Raw genomic sequence first — 21,018 nt, 5'->3', positions numbered from 1 at the left:
AAAATTTTTTTTTCAGCCCACCCTAATATGTATAGAGGAAAGTGATCTAAATCGGACCTATTTGCAGTTCTCTATAAGACGTAAATAAAGTCCGATCATAAAACCAATGATGCCGTTCGAAAGATCATTTAATTTCTTTCATTTTTGCTTAAGCCATCTTGACGTATCTCTTACCTGTGTTGAACTATAATGGAAAATGTAAAAATGCATCTTCCGGTCCGATTTGGAACTAAGAGTTCCATATCGAACTTCTTCTATTTTTATGGACTTTTAAATAGAATTTTAAAATATTTTAATTAATTTTTGTTAGTATTGAGTAAAAACGAGTAATTTAAGACTCAAAGATAAAAATACATATTTTATATTATTATAATTAAAATCAATAAAAAATTCCATCAATCTGAGTCTGATGACACATGATATTTTATTGATTTAGTGTTCCTTAGACCAGATCTGGTCGGTCGATCACCAATACTACAACCAGGTTGTGGCGAACCTTCTTTTTTCGATGAATTAGCTGGCTTACTCGTCTTTTTAGTGTTTTTTTGTATAGGTCCGATTTGGACACGGGTTCTTTCGAACGATTGGAACAAATTTTATAATACAATAAACCGCACAAGTATAATCACAAAACACTTGACATTTTTTCATTCTACACTCTTTAATTATCTTAAATCAATTACTGTTCAAATTTTTAACATCTTTTAAATAATGATTTACAATGATTTTCTTTTTTAAAAAAATTTTCGCATGATAGCAGAAAATACATATTTGCATCTATTCTATGAACGTTATGACAGAGTATATAAGGAATTTTACATTGTAAATAGCATTGCATGATAGCAGAAAATACATATTTGCATCTATTCTATGAACGTTATGACAGAGTATATAAGGATTTTACATTGTAAATAGCATGCAAGTCTGCTTAACCGTATTTATTTAAATTAAAAAGGTCCGATTTGGAACACGGTCCGATTTAGGACATTCTCCCCTATATATGTGTATGTATGCATACATATATATACATACATACACACAGGGTTATGTATTTCGTAAGAGTTACAAAATGATTAATATAAGATAGCATGTTAAGGAATTACATTCGTGTATACACGCACGTAATATATTGCTCCTCTCTCTCTCTTTCTGCGCGCACGCGTGCGTTAGTGTTAGTGTCGGTGTATAGAGAATTACCTATAACGCATTCATCGTAACAGTTTGATTGGATCTAACTACGATCGATACTCGAAATGGGCATATGAATTCATAGCGTGGAATTATTATTCTTGAGTCTAACGAGAGCGACGTACTAGGCCCGATAGATTCGCGTGGACGGGTAACACGAAGGGGTAAGGGAAAGGTGGACAAGAGAAGATGGAATAATAGAGGTTGGACTGAGGGGAAACTTGTCAAGGGGAGGGAGAAGGGAATATATATAACAGGAAATATATTTGAGTTTTCATTTAATCATAACTACTCATTAGATATATCTAATGTCTTCTCTCTTTCTCTCCCTTCACACACACACACGCGCACACTCACACACACACACACTCTCTCTCTGATAATTTTATATTCCGGAATATATACTGAACTCTCAAAGTGGCGTCATATAATATTACTTTATCTTAAATTCATGATAATAAAATCATTTGTGTATGAGAGCTTAACTGCGCGTGTCAACGTGTCTCATACTGTCGCGCATGCACGTCGAAATGCGGAATGCGCGTGTCGATGTGCACTCGTGACTTCGATATTAATACGTATATACAGTCTGTCGAAGAAGAAAAATACACATATAACATGCAAAGATATTCCTCGTCCGATTCGAAGGCAATCCCAAGTTATCTTTGTGTCTTGTCATAAAGTTTGTTCTATTTATTTTTAATGAACTTTGTGAATCCACCAAATGAAGCTTTTGTTATCAAACAAAAAATCACGCAATAAAGAAAATTAATTAAATGCGCTTTACTAGTCGGTAATCAAGGTGGTCAAAGACGTGAAAAGTGTGATGCAATATTGAATTAACTTAAGAAAAAAATCATATTTACGAGGAATATACCCGCAAATTTTCGTACTCTTTTTTTCTCAACATCCTGTACATACAGGGAGTCTCTGGTCAGTCGCGCTTTTATTCGACGATAAATATGGGAACATTTTTTACCGAATAAATTTGAAAAACATTTCAAATTCAGTTGATGCACCGTATTCCTCATTATCAATCTTAACCTCTTTGTTAAACATCACACTGAATAAAACAGTAAAGTGACTTGTCTGCTTCTCACGAGTTAGTCTCTGAGACTGTCGCCACTGTGAAATTTTTGTTTTCTCTTTTTTTCTCTTATGTGTGATTCTCTTTAATTATATCAATGCGTTAAGTATTATCGACCGAATATGCGATTGACTAGAAACACCCTTCGCGCGCGCGCACACAACACACACACACACAACATATGTACTCGTTACCTGCATATCACAACATAAATTTTATTCTCTCTTCGATTTTTTCTCTCACTCTCTCTCTCTCTCTCTCTCATTCGCTTACTCTTCCTCTTTCTCGTTCAAACATAATACGCTCAATTTACGTAAACATACACACGATTCCGTCTACATAATTATTATAATGCTGCAGTACTGTAATAGTGGTTGAGTTTCTAAGCATTGTAGCGCCGTTCCAGGCATTTCGAATGTACGTTTACAACAGAACGTAGTCTTTTGCTACCCAATTCCTCTCCCTGGAAATTCTCTTCGTCTTACTATGCATACGAATTTCTTGTACGGGACGAACAAAACGAGATTACAAACATCCAGGGCGAATGTGTGATTGTTCGCGCCCTTTCGATTTTCGAAGCCAGTTGCACCGACGCAGAGTAATGCTCTAACTGCGGTTAATTGAATGATAGTTATAGTTAACTGACGTTTAACTTTCTTAGAATCTCCGATTCTAATTTTCCTGCGCGCGCGCGAAACAGACGCGGAATTAAATTGAATTCGTTAAATTAATTTAGATCAAGTTGGGAGTGAGTAATCGAAACTTAAGTTAACTAAGAGGGTTAACGAAAGTTAACCGACTTATGGATAACGTCTGTGCCTCTCACAACATTATAACTATACGGTCATAAATCTAGAAAAAAACGAGGCATCGCCGACGAAAATTTAGTTAAAACTGTTAAAACTAAATTTACGATCGTCTCTTTTTTTTCATCGATATCATAGTTATAACTATATAATCTAGGGAAAGGATAAGGAATCCCTAAGCACAAAATTTAATTAAGACTGCTAACTACATTTACGATTATTTCATTTATATTCTAATGTAACAATGTAAACGCTGTAGAAATAAAGAAATATCGCCATATGAAATTAATTAGAATAGTTAATAAAATTGATTATTCAGTTAACTCTAAGTTAACTCTGGATCGTTAACCAAAATTTAGTTAAGTTAATTGACCAATCTTATAAACGCAACTTTTCACTCTTTTTTTGATGCTGCAGTCATCAATTGGAAAAGGACAGAGAAAATTGATAATCGATTTAAGCTGTTAACAAAATTTGTGACTGATTAAATTCTTTTCACGTTCGTCTGTACCTATATCACAACAAGAGCCATAGCGTCCAAAGTAACTAACTTTGCTCGTTACTTAATCGAAGTTAGCCGACCATCGGTAATTCGATCTCTTCGCAAGCTAATCGACGTGTCGACAATGATCCGACTTCTCCGTAACGAAATACGCTCTTCTTCTTCCTCTTCTTCTGGAGCAGATTTCCCTCGCGAATGTATTGATCGAGCACGCATTACCGCCTGCTAAATGAACCGAAATAAGCGACCGATCCAACGACGTGGCGGATTCATTCATCGGGAAACGCATCAATGCGACGCGCATCACTCCTCGACGGTAGTCAGTGGTAGTGGATATCGCGCAAGCGAAACCCTCTTTTATCTGACAATCCGTTTCTTGTGCTACACTGCTCACGAGCTCAACCACTAACGGTTATACATCAGCACGAAATCTTAGAAATCATGGCTCAGCGCTATAGTAGCAGCCCATGCTGCACACTCAGTCACGAGATCCACCACCGACGTCGGCGACCATCACTGCGGACGACTTTAGAGTATGCAGCAGGAAGCCGAGCAGCAACTACTCCCGCCGCCTTTACTTTTTTGTCTCTGATCTGCAACAAAATAGTACACATAATTTACTCTCTCGGTATCCTGTTTAGCGTTAATGCACATAAAAAAAAAAACTTAAAGAACTAAATGTTATATGTGTCAAAAATGTATAAAAATTTATTTAATAACGACTAACTTCTTGTAAAAATTTAATTTGCACATTTATAATTAGTTATTTTTCCAATTAATTTTATATTATTGAGACTGAATAAAGATTCTTTTCTAAAAATGACAATCATGAAAAAATATTATGTGTTATTACTTAAATTAACAATCAAAGAAGTATTTTAATCTTTTTCATTTTATTTATTTTTAAAACAAGAATTTAATTTTTTAACTAATATATATGTTATATTTTTTTTCTAAAATTTGTTTTGAAAATTTTAATTGATTTAGTTATATTAAATTCATTGAGTTCCAGACCTACGCGCTTTTTATTTTATTTCGAGATTTTATTATAAATTTTTGCACCATAATGGCTATCTATTATACTTATTTAGGAATAAAAGAAATTGCTCTTTCTGAAAACTAATCGCTGATGGAGTGAGTCTGAAAAAAAGATATAAAGGTTGAAGATGCCAAGTAAAAAATGTAAGTAATCCTTTGTAACGTTCAATTAATAAATGATTTCATCTACCTTCTTCACACACAATGGAATAAATAAATAAAATTATTATTTAAATGACTTATAGGTAAAAATGATGAATTCAAATGGATGTGTAAGTATGAAACAAGATCAACAAGTTTTCTTTCTTCGAATATTTATTATATTTCAACGCTTTTCAGATTTCAAAAGCAAAATTTTGTCATTCTCATGAGGATGATACGCGAAGGATTACGATTTAAAATAAAAAGCATCTACAAGTTACTTGAAACTTAAGAGATTAAATAAATAGATGTTTTTCTATAAAAGAAATATTATTTTTCCACTATAAATTATAATATGTATAATATTATTATTATAATATTGGGATACACCAAATTAGGTTATATTTGCAAAAAAAAATAAGATTTATAGTGAGTTATATATATTGGACCGTTATATGAATAAAAATCAATTATTAAGAAGTGTCAAATGCAATCGAGAGAAATCTAGATTTTGATGTCTAATAACAACACTTCTATGTAAATTATTAGCATCTTAAAAACACAGCAAAGAATTTATTGCAAGAAATATCATCTCGGTCCTCAAGATTTGAATTTCCCTATCTGGATCTTTTCCGATTTGACTACTAAAATAAGTAGTAATATTTATCGCGATAACCAGTACATATAAAAAGAAAATGTATTAAGAAGCGAACATGTATAATAAAATAAATTATACTCTATTATAGACTGTTATTTGAATAAATCAACATTTTTATGTAAATTTTTAAATACATTTTTCAGTATTTCAAATCTTGGCTAAAGTGTTTTTTTTTTTGCAATAAACTTTTTACAATGTTTTTAAGAATTTATCGTTATTATTATTGATGATCACAATTTAATATGTAATATACTCAAATGCTATTTGAACTCTAATTTACGATTGTGTTTCAAAACTGGCTGCATTTGGCGCATACATTCTTAACCTTGTGTCGCCAAAAATTGGTGGTACATGTTAAAATATAAATCTTACGTAAATTACAAGGGACATAAATACCATTAAGAATAAGTAGTTCAAAGGAATTGTGAGAAGTTTATTCACCGATGCTTGTTCTATTTGATCCTGTCAAAAGTTATATCTCACTCTATCAGTTGACTTGGCTCTGTCACTGTCGATTATTTTTTTCTTTGAGATATTGATTGTACTTACAAAGAGCCTTGTCTTCAAAAAAGTATCGCAAGTTCGTCTTATGTATATATATATATATATATATGAATGTTCACTTTATCTTATATTCTTATGTATTTCTTATCATCTCGTGCTAATATTCCGAGAAAAACATATACCTAGATGTTGATTTCGAAAAATACCTCCTATTACTAGTGTGTAATTTGAAATGTCATTCTCACTTCAAAACCTTTGCCTCGAATTTGGTGGAACTGCATCGTACAAGGTTAAGAGTGTAGTTTGAATTGAAGTACCGGAAAATGTATTTACAAATTTATACATAAATATTATTAAGTACCAAGATAATTTGGCGCTTCTTATATAATAGATAAGATTAAATTGTACGTGGATTTCTCTTTTGTTTATGCATAGCTAACATATATGTTCTTTAGACGCAATTTAAATGTATAATTGTACAATATTATTTTTGTCTTAAGCATGGTATGTTTCATTCGATATTATTAATGTAAATATTAACAGTATAAGCTCTCGATGTCAGAACAATAAAAGGGTAAATTAAAGGGCAATTCGAAAGTTATCGACAATACTAAATAAAAAGTTTTCACATTTAATAAATTTAAAAAATATAATTAATAAGAATTCAATATGTATACATAGCTCGGTTTTGCGCATTACATGTTTCGGTTCTTGGATTGAGCCTTCTTCAGATGCATCGACGAAAGAAATTCATTGTATTTTAGGTATCTAAACATGTAATGCGCAAAACCGAGCTATGGATACATATTGAATTCTTATTAATTATATATTTTTAAATTTATTAAATGTGAAAACGTTTTATTTAAAATCGTCGGTAACTCTCGAATTGTCCTTTCTTTGTTTTACCCTTTGATTATTATTAATGTATTTGCTATGGGAACAGCGGAAATGGAATTTGCAAGGATAAGAATTAGAAAAACTTACGTTTTGGAGGGGGGCGGGAGGGTTAAGAATTAAGGCGATGTTTTTGAGTTGATGTCATAGTTTTCAGGATATCTCGGACAAGATATACATGTACTCACCGTTAGGAAGAATACCTAGAAAGATGAAATAGGAATAACTGTCACTTTTGTTTAATTTTATTAATTTATAATAGCATAAGAATTTTTAATAAATGAATATCTTTAATCTCTACAACAGAATCGATATTAGTATCGATTAAGAATCAATGAGAAAAGTGATATAAAATAATTTGAAATAACATTAAGAATGTTAAAAATAAAGAATTTAGATACATGTGTCGCAGCATTTTTGCGAAATCAGCCTTTTCGGAAAAAGATTAGTCTTTTTGCAAAAAGATTGAAGTAAGATAATCGTCTTTTTGCAAAAAGGCTAGTCTTTTCCTGAAAAGGCTGATTTCGTAAAAAAGCTGCGACATATATACACAATGCATCTTGTCTGAATGTTATAATATCGTTGATTATATATATATATATATTCTAGATTGAATGTAATAAATTTAGTGAGCATAAAGCAATTGTCAATTATTATGCAAACTGGTAAGAAGTTAAATAAATAAAGAAGTTATGTGCGTTTCGTGGATTATTTCCGTGTGTAGATTTATTGTTAGAATATCAAAGTTTTGTGAACATTGCAGTTCACTTCATCAGGGCGAGGATCAGTTTATTCACGAATGTTGGTATTCTATAACAATAGATCTGGACATAAACAACAGAGATAACTTGCGAAATGCATAACTTCTTTATAAAAAGTATCCGTCTTAAAAGTATTAATAAGTAAAAAAAAGTATTAATAATAATTAATATATACTTAAATAAAATGAATAATAAAGTTATATTAATTTAACTTATTTCCGTTAAGGTAACAATGTATAATTTATACAATATACATCTTCACAATTAAAGTTTTAAATTATATACATTTTTGTTATTAGATTTATGTAACTTATGCGAAACAAAACACAAAAAATAGAAAGATTCATATTCAATTATACACATTTTATTTTTATACTTGTGACTCGTTAATTATTATAATTATACACATTTAATTTTATAATTGTGACTCGTCTATTATACACACTTAATTTTAAATTTAACATTGAAAATGACCTGATCGGTGTCGAAACGTATGCGAATTTTACTTTTACTCTGTTTGATTTTAATGTATTGCGATTATTTTGAATTAATTATATTTATTATTTTTAAAAAACTATTTGGCTCTTTTCTCTTATTTTTAATTAATTAACTTATCCTTTTTTTTATTGTCATCGATTTTTTTAATTGTCTGAAAACATACGGGAACAAATTATGCATTTTCTAAAAAAAACTTTGCGTTATTGATACTAGGACTATATGAAAAAGCCAATTTAGAAAGCAGAAAATCTCCATTGTGTTGTAAAGTTGCAACGTATTGTTATGAAGTTGCACAATGCATAGAACCTCGACGATTATCTTCTCCGTCGATCAAAGTTGATTATTAACTACCTGCCTACATTTTATCCATCGCATTTGCTGTCGCATCGATTAATAATAATTAATGAAATAGTGAACGAGTTGCTTGTAATAAAGTTAATGCTGCGAAAGAAGAGAAAGGAGATAAATTATCGGATTTTAGTCAATATAACATACAACTACTGCCCAATTGTCATTAAAAATCACCAGAAAGGCTCGTAAAAGCGGAAGTACGTACGCCGGAAAGGGCAGAGAAATTTGCAAGGATAATGTAAAGAATTGAAATATATATTTCACACGAGATTATACTGACTTCGTATAAATAATAATGACGACGTTGCACAAGAGAAATTGACAATTAGCCATTATTTGATGAGACGATTGATTATACCAATTAATATTCTAACTTTCACTCGCGCAGTAACCTGCGTGAAATCGATAGCGATACATGTGATTCAATTTATCATTGCACTTGTGCTGTTTGTAAGATGCGTCAGAAAGTGCAGATTTAAGGATTTCTTTGAAGTTGTTCTTCGAAAGCATCAAGATGTTAGTAATTTTTTAGCTGTAGATCATCAAAATGAGAGTTTTGTCAAATTAAATGTACATAACACTGCAAAATATATCTATTAACAAATTTAATTATTTTACACATTCATAAAAATGTAGATAATAATACATTTGATATTTTTATATAATAAATATGTATATATGTATAACATTTATATTATAACAATTCGTATATTCACTTTTATGTTATATTTGTATTATTTATATTAATTGTCAATTTTGCAAGAATTCTAACGAATAACACCATGTTTAAGATTTTTCTCGTATTATAATAAAAAGGATTATAAATTTTGTAAAACTCGTTTATATTCTTATTTTTTGTTACATTTCCGTTAATATTTTAATTTGTTAACATTGAAAATGACCCGATAGATGTCGAAACGTTCGTTATTTGTTTATTTTTCATTAATTTAAATATATCTTCTTTGTTTTTCTTCTAACTGTAATATTTTTATTTCAACTCGTTGCCTGTGAAATTATATTAATTTTTATTTATTATTGTCGAACCTTCTCTTAATGTTATTATTATTTTTTATTATTCCTATTAATTTTTTTAAAGTAAATTTTATTTTAATAGAATTCTATACTTTTTTTTTAATTTAATACTGTTTTATTGTAATTATAACAATATTATAACGATATTTTATTGTTGTGTTTTGCACTAAATGAATTTCGGATTCTTAATTGATAGAGAATATATTTAATACGCGAATACAAAGAGTTATTATAAGCGTGCCGAATGACGAGTGTATCGAACGAATGTATATAACTGTATATAACTGAGTGTCCGAGTCGACCTTCTATTGTTGATAGCTAGATCGTTGCCATTCATGTCATAGGCGTACGTAACATTTATGATCAGGAGACGCGGTAGTGTTTCCGGCTATGTTCAAAAACTAAAAGACACTACAAGTCTCTTATCCCGAGCCACCAAAGTCCATTCTTGGGGGGTGCATAACTACTAAAATATAAAAAATTTTGAATTGAACATTATATGTCCTGAAAGGCGACATCGCTACGAGTAATTTGAACCAAAAAAATTTTTAATCGGTCAACAGGGTTGCCACAAATTTTAAATCGTAAAATTTCCTGACATTTCCCTGATTTACTGACAAAATTTTGAGATGATTTTTCCTGACTTTGAATAATACATATTTTGCAATGTTTATTTTTTTTATCGTAATATGGAAAATGTTAAATATTCTGTTGATCCAGCAATGAAACAGATGCACATTTTCTTGAGGAAACGAATTCAAATCAAATGTCGCTCGAGCGTCGTGCGGCATTCGGACCGCGCACGGTGAGGTGAGGGGGACAGCAGCGGAAAGCGGAGGCGATTCGAAAATCGGCCGAAAGTTACATACACTTTATGTACCTATGTTCACTTTGTATTGGCACCTTTAATTAATAATATATCAGTTACTTTTCATGGTAATATATTATTATTAGATAAAAATTAGTTTAAATTTTTGAGTATCCTTTTTTGAACATGGCTTAAACTTTCCATTATTTTTATGATACATTTTTAACCAAAGATACATTTTCAATATATTCCTGCATTCTTGATAGTCCTACGTAAATGGCTATCATTTAATGGTTAAATAAAGCTAATTTCGTTATAATGATCATCAATGGAATACGACATTTTCGCTATTACAAAGTGTGATTGAATCTTCGCGTCTAATACGCGGCTTGATGTAACGAACTTTTGATGTAATAAATTCAATCTAGAGATCCACGGCGGCAGCTCGTTATAACGAGATTTTACCATAATAATTACGCAAACGTGTCACGTACCAACGCGATAAATTTAGTTTAGGTTTAGGTTTGGAACAGTGCGTAAACAAATTTAAAGAACGATAACGAGTAAAGATTTAACTAGGTATTAATAAAAATGCGGTAAAGTGTATGTATGTATTTTATATGGGTCGCAGGATGATCCTTATCTATGAGTAATTAATTTTTCTCTGCTGAGGAAGGACCATAATATATAATATGTATATTAGGGAGTTGCATTAAAAGCCGCCGTTTTTTTTTATTTGAGCATTAATTTCAATAACAAAATATTGTATATGAATACCTCAATCAAAGGATTTTTCCTCGGAAGCTATGACTTTTTGCCACTTTTCTAGCAGAAATTAAATTCCGCGACGAAAGAACGATCTGTCTTTTGAGTCAATCCACTTAGCAACCCAATTTTCGACTTCGCTATAATTACAGAAGTGTATATCTTCCAGAGGGTGTTACATCAATCGGAACAGATGATAATCACTTGGTGTCAAGTCCGGAGAATACGCTGAGTGCGGGAGAACCTCCCATTCGAGATCTATCAGTGTTTATTTCATGACTATAGCAACATGGAGCCGAGCGTTATCATGGATATGATCAGAAGAAGAATTATCTTTCGACGATTTGATGCAATTAATAATCGTTTTTGCATCAAATTATTATTCAAACACTCCAATTGTCGATAACATGATTATTTCGTTCGGTTTCAACAGCTCATAATACACGACACCTTTCATATCCCATCAAATACAAAGCTGTTTTGTGACCGTGGAATCACTTTTGAATCGTCAAAACTAGTCTTTATATACTATTTCCGATGGAGCAGATTCATCAAAATAGTGTAGAAGTACACATCGGAAAAATAACTTATCGCGTTCCATTTTAATTCAGTTATAGAAAAGCACATGTGTAAATAAAGATGGCGTCTGGTGACTGAATTTTAGTGGGCAATATTTATACTTCAAAATGACATAAGTAACAGATGTCTCTGACCATAGCATATATGTATAGCTATACGTGAACAGCGGCTTTTAATGCAACCCTAATAAAAGCATAAAATACATGCATAGAAATATAATTCAAAATAGTCATATTACAAACATTATACAATAAAAAAAAACAAAAAAGGAATTTTTTATCTAAAACAATAAAAGGATAAGTTGAAAATACGTTCAAAACTTTCAAGATTTTTTGAATTTTTACCAAATGATAGCTTTACATACACCGTTTCGGGTATTGAGTTTTAAAAAGCACATGTTTAGGACACTAAAACAAGCTCTTTCTGTAAGTTTTAGAAAAATCTTAAGAAAATGGATTTTTCGGAGAATGTCCTTAATTCTAGAAATTTTTAGTAGTTTTATTAAATAACTTATTTAGATGATAGTAATGCGGTTTATAAATAGATGATATACCAAGCGCTATACGTTTGCGAATAAGAGTTAATATAATAAGAGGTAGGTACCGCGTGTCACGATTTAATTTTATAACCAATAAGGGTATTTTAATTAGGATTCTTTGATGAAGTTTATTTTAAACAAAGTTAAAAAAGAAAATTTTAAGCGTGTCTGGTGAAGAGTTCATTGAGGGGAGGGAGGAAGAAACATACAAGAAGTTTCATAACGACCTCCATGAAGGAGAAAACAACATGGTCGCATCTCGCGAATTCACCTTGAGAATTAGGTTCCGGAAGATTCTCTCGCGGTACCAGATGCATCACCGTGGTTTTTCCAAAGGGGAGCCCAAGAGCACCGAGCGTGACATTGCTATGCAGGAAACGACCCTGGTAGATTAGCCGCAGGATCTCCGCCTTGGCGACCGCCTCTTCTGCCCAATCTGTAACATCAAGATAACATTTGCAGTATGCTGAGAATTCTTCCCAGCTTGATCTAGCAGTTTGCGAAAAGTTTCCGAAGTGCCAAAATTTCTCGAACCTTAAAAAGTTGACGCAGATTTATAGAAAGAATTTGCAGTAATAAAAAATTACGAATGCGAGAAGAATATGAGCTGTCCATCGTACAAATTGAGTGTAAAATTTTCTATAGTTCTTCGTATAATTTTATAATCCTTTGACACATTATAATTCTAAATCTTTTTTTGTCGATTTATTATAGTATATATAAAAGAGGAAATGTTTATATATACCGCGCGTATCTTAAATAATTTTTAAATCTTTCACATTATAATGAAAGCGACAAAATTTTTCAACATTATATTGAAAAAAATGATGTATTAATAGTATTATTTTGAATAAAAATAATTTTGTTAATTTAATAACACTATTAATGGAACTTAAGCTCTTGTTTTAATATAATTTTATTTGTTTCATTAATAACTGTTGTTAAATCAATAAGGTTATTATCATCTATATATATTTTTCATCACGTATAAAAAAAAAAATATATATATACAGGGTGTCCTAGAAAGACCGGAAAATATTTGAACAGGTAGAGCGGACTGAACTGAGTCGAAAAGTCCTCCATCGTTTTGCAATTTTCGCAATAGTCAACGAGATAATAATTGTTAAAAATTACCGAATACGTGCGTCCACCTGGCCTACTACTGCCAACAGTATACCGCCCATGAAATGTCTAATAAATTTATATTTGGAAATCATCTCTTGATCATTCAAAGTTTATACAAAAAATTGAAATTTTTATCATTTATATATAAAAAAATTAAATTTACTTTACTAACTACACTACTCAATAAAATCTAGGGAACACTTTCGAACAAGTTAAAAATTGGGCAATATTCAGAACACCGTAACTCGGTGAAGAATCATCGCAGACAAAAAAATTAAAAAAGCATTTTAAAGATTGAAATCTCTACTTTCGAAATCTCCAATTGTAATTTCAATATGAACTGATACTTTACGAAGTTCTACAAACACAAATGGATATCTGTCAAATCTAAAAATTTTTCACAAACTTTCTATGGCGTGAAGTAAAAGTTACCTGAAAATGCGGTTTGCAAAAGTCGAAAGAGTGAATCTTTACCTTCAATTTTTTTTTTTACTAAACGTTGTACGATTTTTTTTTCACCGAGTTACTGAATGTTAAAGCAACAGTGATCACTTTTGTTTCAACTTTCAATAACTTAGTGAAAAAATATCGTACAACGTTCATTTATGTTTATTTGACACACATACACCTTCACGCACACACACAAATACAATTTCTTTATAATTTCACATTAGCAAATTAATATCTAATCCTCTGGAAACACGATTACACTGCCATTGTGCCTGTGCTCCTCCAATAGGTGAGAGAAAGTAGTCTTTTAAAATATCACGTTGTTCTGTTGCTTTTCGTGACGCACTATTGCTTCTAATAAAACGTGTTATATCGTCAAGTAAAACATTATTTCCTTTATTATTACGCCATTCTCCATTTTTTTGATCCGTATGGTCAACGAAATTAAAAGGACAATACAATCGTTCATTATGCATACTCATTTCTTCATCTGTGATCATAATAAAATTGTGTAAACATATCAAAGCTTGGCAATAGCAATAGCATTTTCTGGATTATCTATATAGATGAGAAGCACAAATAGTTGAACATGGAACGAGAAATAAAAAGTTATTTGAAATTTCCAAGTACGTATTAAATGAATTTCAGAATGCATTGGCCAAACCAGTGCCGATACATGATCTGGATATAAAGAGGTGGGCTTTAAAAGCGAGATATGACTATAACTTATTACAACATTTGTTCACAGCTTCCTCAAAATGGATTTATAATTTTAAAAGAAGACACTGCATTGTTTCAAGAAAAATCAATAAATTCGTCACTCAATTGTAAATAGCGAATAAAGAAGAATTGAGAGGAAAAGTTAACGAATTTGTGGAGAAAGTGAAATCGAAAATTGCATTGATTGGAGAAGATAATGTATATAATTCTGATCAGTCCGGATTCAATTTGGAAATGCATGCAGGACGTACATTATCTTTCAAAGGAACATTAAAAGTTGAAACTTTAGCACAATCTTTGAATTCTCTAACCCATAGTTATACGATATAGCCCATTATCTCTGCAAGCGGACATTTAATGTCTCCTTTGCTCATAGTCTTGAAAGAAAAAGAAGATAAATTCGTGTCAAAGATTCAAAAAGATTTATATAAAGCAGATAATATCCTTATTTTAGCTTCTACTTCCGGTAAGTTGACATCGGAACTCGCATTTAGATGGTTTGAACAGATTTATTTACCTAACACTAATGAAAAATCTGTCTTGTGTTTAGACTCATGGACGGGGCAAAACGAAAAAAAATTTAACACCATTGAGAAACGTGGAAAAGAGGTAAATATTTTGACGATTCCTGCCGGAACGACTGGTATGATTCAACCATTGGATATTTATACATTTAGGTCATGGAAGAATTTTCTAAAATATTTTTCGGATGTGTAGTTACATAGTATAATTATAATATAAATTTGCATTTAAGAAATAATATTTTAAAAATTCAATTTCTTATTCATAATCAATTTTCATCTCCCAGATTCGTAAACCTTTTTAAATATGCATAGTACAAGAGTGGTTACACTGAAGAGAAACCTTCTAAATGCGTGACACCTATAAATTTTTGTTTTACAAATTGTGAGCCTATCTGTGACTCCTGTTATGATATAGCAATTTTTAGGTGTGCTTGATGCACAAAATCAATATGCAAACAGCACTTCTTTGACCCCAGCAATTCTGGAAGTCCTCATTATTGTACGAGTTATCAACAATAAAAAAATTAAATTAAATTAAACCTACAAAAGCGTATAAAAAATAGGGTATGTTAAGTTAGCACTCCAACTATAGTACTCAGGAGTTCTGATTAGAGTTCCCACTTCCTTTTGACGAAACGAAGAGTTCCCTATAGTTAATAACAAGAGTTCCGCTCAATAAACATTTTTTTTATATTTTTTAAAAATGGGGTGCTAACTTTTTAACGAAATTCAAGGTCGCATAGTTCTGATCAGCTTAACAGAAGTATTTTGTGAATACCTAGAGTTCTTAATACATAAAAAACATTTTTGAAGAATAATAAAGTTTTAAAAAAATAGTGGAAATCTTTGAAAATTTTTTTGAGAGTACCGAGTAGTTCTGAGTTGCGTTTCTTATAGTACTCGACGAGTTCTATCGAAAACTGTAAGGTGGAAAAGCGATTGGACCAACGGTTTGCAAGATACAGCGACATTTGTCCGGAAGATCAACAATTTTTAATTAAAGCGATTGGACCAACGGTTTGCAAGATACAGCGACATTTGTCGGAAGATCAACAATTTTTAATGTGAGTATATCTCAGAAACCGTTGGTTCAATCGCTTTGAGCCCTGATAATTTTCGACAGAACTCGCCGAGAACTGTCCAGAACTCCGAACAGAACTACTCGGTACTTCGAAAAAATTTTTGATCAAAAATTTTTTTCTAATTGTAAGTCCCACGTCGGAAAATTTTTTAGGAGTACCGAGTAGTTCTGTTCGGAGTTCTGGACAGTTCTCGGCGAGTTCTGTCGAAAAGTATCAGGGCTCAAAGCGATTGGACCAATGGTTTCCGAGATATACTCTAAAAATTGTTGATCTTCTGACAAATGTCGCTGTATCTTGCAAACCGTTGGTCCAATCGCTTTTCCACCTTACAGTTTTCGATAGAACTCGTCGAGTACTATAAGAAACGCTACTCAGAACTACTCGGTACTCTCAAAAAAATTTTCAAAGATTTCCACTATTTTTTTAAACTTTATTATATTTCAAAAATGTTTTTTATGTATCAAGAACTCTAGGTATTCACAAAATAGTTCTGTTAAGCTGATCAGAACTATGCGACCTTGAATTTCGTTAAAAAGTTAGCACCCCATTTTTAAAAAATTATTAAAAAATGATTATTAAGCGCATATGTCATTAAAAATCATAGAGAACTCTTCGTATCGTCAAAAAGAAGCAGGAATTATCATCAGAACTATTGTATCTAAAAATTAATTCTTCAAAAATTTTTAATTTTTTTTTTATTATTCGAGAAATTTTTTTACATATCAGGAACTCTAGACAATCGCAACTTGAAGCTATTAAGCCGCTCAGAACTATTCCACCACGAAATTCGATAAAAAGTTAGCACCCCATTTTTAAAAAATGTAAAAAAAATGTTTATTGAGCGGAACTCTTGTTATTAACTATAGCGAACTCTTCGTCTCGTCAAAAGAAAGTGGGAACTCTAATCAGAACTTCTGAGTTCAACTATAGTTGGGGTGCTAACTTAACATACCCTAAAAAATATAATAATATTAAAAAAAAGTGTTATATAATAAAATTTAAACGTAAATCCCCAAACGTGACAAGCAAAGGATACTCACATCAATCAAGCACCCCAAACGTGAGAGAGACAAGGGTATTCCTCCCACACACATACATACACAACACGCACACACGAATATAGTACAAATATAATAATACGAATACGTATGGAGCGCGTACATAGAGACGTTTCCGTCCATATCTGAAAAATTTTACGGAAAGTAATTTAAATACACACTGTTGTTTTCAGCAAAATATGCTCTTTAATTTTCGTCATATAAGTGACGATTTTCAAAATATAAAAATTTTTGAAAATAGGGGTGGGAGTGAAAGTATACGCCACTGCTTGGTAATAATAACGTTAATGGTATGGATTGATGCAAGTTGATTTTGCAAATGGCAATGACTAACTCACCTTCCGGCCAATTTTCAAACACATGGTGCGCTATATCGCCCGCCGAATCGCTTGGACTGAATAGGAACTCTTTTGTCTTGCCACTGACGAGGATGAGGCGTAGATTTATCTGTAATGTACAAAAAATATTATAATGAGAAAGCAGAAATTGTATATATAGATACAGTTTGATCTTCAACTCAAATTTTTAGAAATTCAATTTTTAATTTATAAATAAATAATATAGTCTTTTTATAGAATATGTAACATCCAAATTAAATTCTGGATATTTATTTTAATCAAAGCATCGAAGTTACTATTATATATTAATTTAAAGACTAAAAAATAAATAATTGTATAAAATATTATTAAATATGGTTATTATATTTTTCCAAATAAATTGTAAAATTACAATAAATGTCCTTTATAACAGTTGTTGGGAACAAAAGGGTTAAACAAGCATTCGACTTTCAACCAGCATGCAGGAGCTGTGCACCGGCGAGACTACCGGGGACAGTCGAGCCCACGGACGAAGACGAATTCAATTAACATCAGATAGGGAGGGGTGCGAAGATCAGGCAACATAAATAATTAGTAACGACGAAGCTGAACCGGTATGCGCGCTCGAAGGGCTCGGCAGAGCCCGCTCATCGTAACCCTTTGCGGTCTCTGTGGTCGCGACAATCTGCTGTGTTAAAACGTTAAATCATCGTCCTCTAGCGATTTACATTATCGTTCGACCGCACGCGAAGCTTTCCCTTGACATTGCGTAATTTTCGTGCCAGAGACTGGCCGGCCGACCGGCCGGCTGACTGCTAACTGTACAGTGAAATGAGGCAATATGCGGGTGAACATATACTAACGAAATCGTAACGAGAAAATTACGTGACCGAAAGATCTACAAATATTTGATCCGTTTTTCTAGCCATTACTAATTTGATAATATCGATGAGAGTAAGCTATTAATTTACGGTCAAGCTGGATATTGAGTGCTTCTATTATAATTTTCGTGTGAATTTATAAACTACGATATATATACTATAAGATTCCTAAATGCGCGCTGAAATTTTTTCAGACTTACAACGCAAACTAATAAACTACCGCAGTACTATCACGAGTTAAATTAACAATTTTTTAATGCTCATTGCATCTTGGACCTTAATAATACGTTGAATGACATATTAAAGTCTATCAATGTGACATTAAAAATATGTAAATAATTTAAATATAATTTGACAATCCCTTGGAGTCTTTTAAGGAGATCGGGGAGGGGGGATTTGCAAATACCGAGTAAAAGTAGATTTCGAGGAGAATGGAACTTCCATATAGAAATACGCATTTTTCGCTTTGTACGAAAATTGTATATAAGTGTGGAAATATACATATACATAGTGTCCGACGTAATTGTGATCACGATTTTTCCGATGTACTTCCGATGATTTGGTAAAAATTATTTTGGATAAAATAATACGGCTGCAGCCTGCAGCCGTAAGCGGATCGTTCGAGACTGCAACGTGGAATTTCGGCTTTTTCCGATGTACTTCCGATGATTTGGTAAAAATTATTTTGGATAAAATAATACGGCTGCAGCCGTAAGCGGATCGTTCGAGACTGCAACGTGGAATTTCGGTGAACGTCGTTTAGTGCTTTCGGTAGATTTGAAATTATCGTGAGCCCTCGAACGTAAGTTCCGCGCGAACGCGAGCGTCACGGCATTAATTATTGAACCACGATGTCGGTGCTGTGTTACGTGTATTTGGAATGTTCTGAGTAATTAGATGATGGACACACGGTTATCATGAAGAATCTGAGTTAGTCTTATGTGCGGCGGATCTAGTTTCTTTATCGTCAATCATAACGTTCGTTGATGATTGATCGATGTAATTCTTGCGAAACGTTCTCGGGTTTCAGTATGGCACATTCCGATTATAATGTCCTAGCGTTACCTTTGGCGTAATCCCGTACGTATTATTTACATTGTAATTTCATGTTGTGTTTGAGTATTTCGCGGTAATTTTTCACGATATCTGGTCTTGCTCACCAGAACTTGTGCATGGTTCGCGTACTACTCGCGATTGTTATGCGATGATATTTTCTTCTTATCAACCTTGATCTGTTGCCGAATTACAGTTTATAGCGATTTTGACTCGTTTACGCAACATTGCTACCGATCTCTCGCGCTATTCGATTGTCTATGTTCGCTTACGGCAGATTATTTTCGTTTTCTTCTCATCACGATTATCTTTTTTTACTTGACTATGTCGTTCTCTACTTGATTCTGTATCCGTTATTTCTATAATATCGTCTACTTTATCTTATTTTTATTTTGTTTTATATTGCTCTGAATAAACACGCTCATTGTTACTCGATTACCAAATAGTACATTGTGTAACGAGTGGGGATTAGTTGTTTATTGCGCGACGGGCACGAGCGAGGCGAGTTAACCCTTGCAAAAATTGCAATGTGGTAGAGGACTTTTCGACACAGTTTAGTCCACTCTATCTAGATACAAAAGCGATGGCGAGAAATTTTTGTGACACCCTGTATAATATAATACTGTACATTTCTCTAAATTATTGATTAAACCACAGCGTTGTATATATTTTTTATAGTATAATATATACAGGTTGAACTTTATTCAATTTATAAAAGGTTAAGAACGTTAACTCAAAATTTATAAAAAGGTTAAGAATGTTAACTCAAGTGCGGATGCTATAAAAGGCTGAGATAAATCTTTGAGCTCGAGTGCCGGATGGCGGATAATAATTTTAAGACCTGAGTTCGACACACAACTTTCGCAATGAGTTTCATTAACTTACAATCTTAAAAGTAGAATCGCCTTAAATTAACCCGGATAATAATTGAAGCTCTATCAGCCATCAAATTGCACATGGATGTGGAAAGTATAATGAACGTCTCACTACCTTTCTAATGAAACGGATAAGTGGATTAAGGAACTAATGCGTTGAAACAGAATCGTTGGCCGATATAATCTTTTTTCTTCATCGCTAAAGTCGTAAATCGTTCAATATGCGATCTTATTAAAAATGTCACATGATGGTGTATGTACGTATGTACAATGATACCTTTCTTTAAATCTCAATTTTGTAAGTAAGAGAAGCGCTACTTACGATCAAAGTTAGATGTTGGAATAATACATGTGTGTATTTAAATGTATTTAAATAAAGTTATCTTACATTAGATAAATAACTGCGTGTTGATTATTTTTTGGATTTACAAACACAATCGATTTAAAATAATAATAATCTCTCCAAATTAGATTGTCAATTTGATGTTTACCTCTCATCGTCAGCCAAGATTTTTTGCAATAAGTTCTTTATAGGTTTTTAAAATAAAAATAATACCAAATCAACCTAATTTAATTTTTATTATAGTTATTAGAGACTATTATCATTTTTTAGTTTGATTATACTGTAAGAGTAAGCCAAAGCAGTTAATGTGCAGTTGGAATATATAAATTTATTTAAATATATATGCACCCTCTTTCAATTCATTAGAATGGAATTTCACTATCAAGAGTGAAAATTGAACCAGTTTTGAAAAAGCTCAATTTTCTTGAAACAGCTTCAAT

At 32.0% G+C, this 21,018-nt stretch overlaps 1 protein-coding gene across 2 annotated transcripts in view; it reads right to left on the bottom strand.

The window, feature by feature from the left end:
- Positions 1-3,632: 3,632 nt before the first annotated feature.
- Positions 3,633-21,018, bottom strand: part of UBL3 (ubiquitin like 3) — a 36,484-nt gene continuing 19,098 nt past the window's right edge. Inside the window, exons 2-5 of one of the 2 annotated variants that reach the window (XR_001941022.1) lie at positions 17,448-17,556; positions 12,422-12,586; positions 6,909-7,021; positions 4,122-4,176 (exon numbers count right to left, since the gene is read on the bottom strand). Coding sequence is in view for 1 of the 2 variants with exons in the window: in XM_018552008.1 (XP_018407510.1) it covers positions 4,112-4,176; positions 12,422-12,586; positions 17,448-17,556 (339 nt within the window). In the remaining variant the exon portion in view is untranslated. Of the gene's footprint in view, positions 4,177-6,908; positions 7,022-12,421; positions 12,587-17,447; positions 17,557-21,018 lie in introns of both variants that reach the window. The other variant, XM_018552008.1, reaches the window with a different exon arrangement.

This window comes from Cyphomyrmex costatus, unplaced genomic scaffold (genome assembly GCF_001594065.2).
Source record: "Cyphomyrmex costatus isolate MS0001 unplaced genomic scaffold, Ccosl1.0 scaffold15, whole genome shotgun sequence".
NCBI lineage: Eukaryota > Metazoa > Arthropoda > Insecta > Hymenoptera > Formicidae > Cyphomyrmex > Cyphomyrmex costatus.
This window is presented reverse-complemented; position numbering and strand designations above follow the sequence as displayed.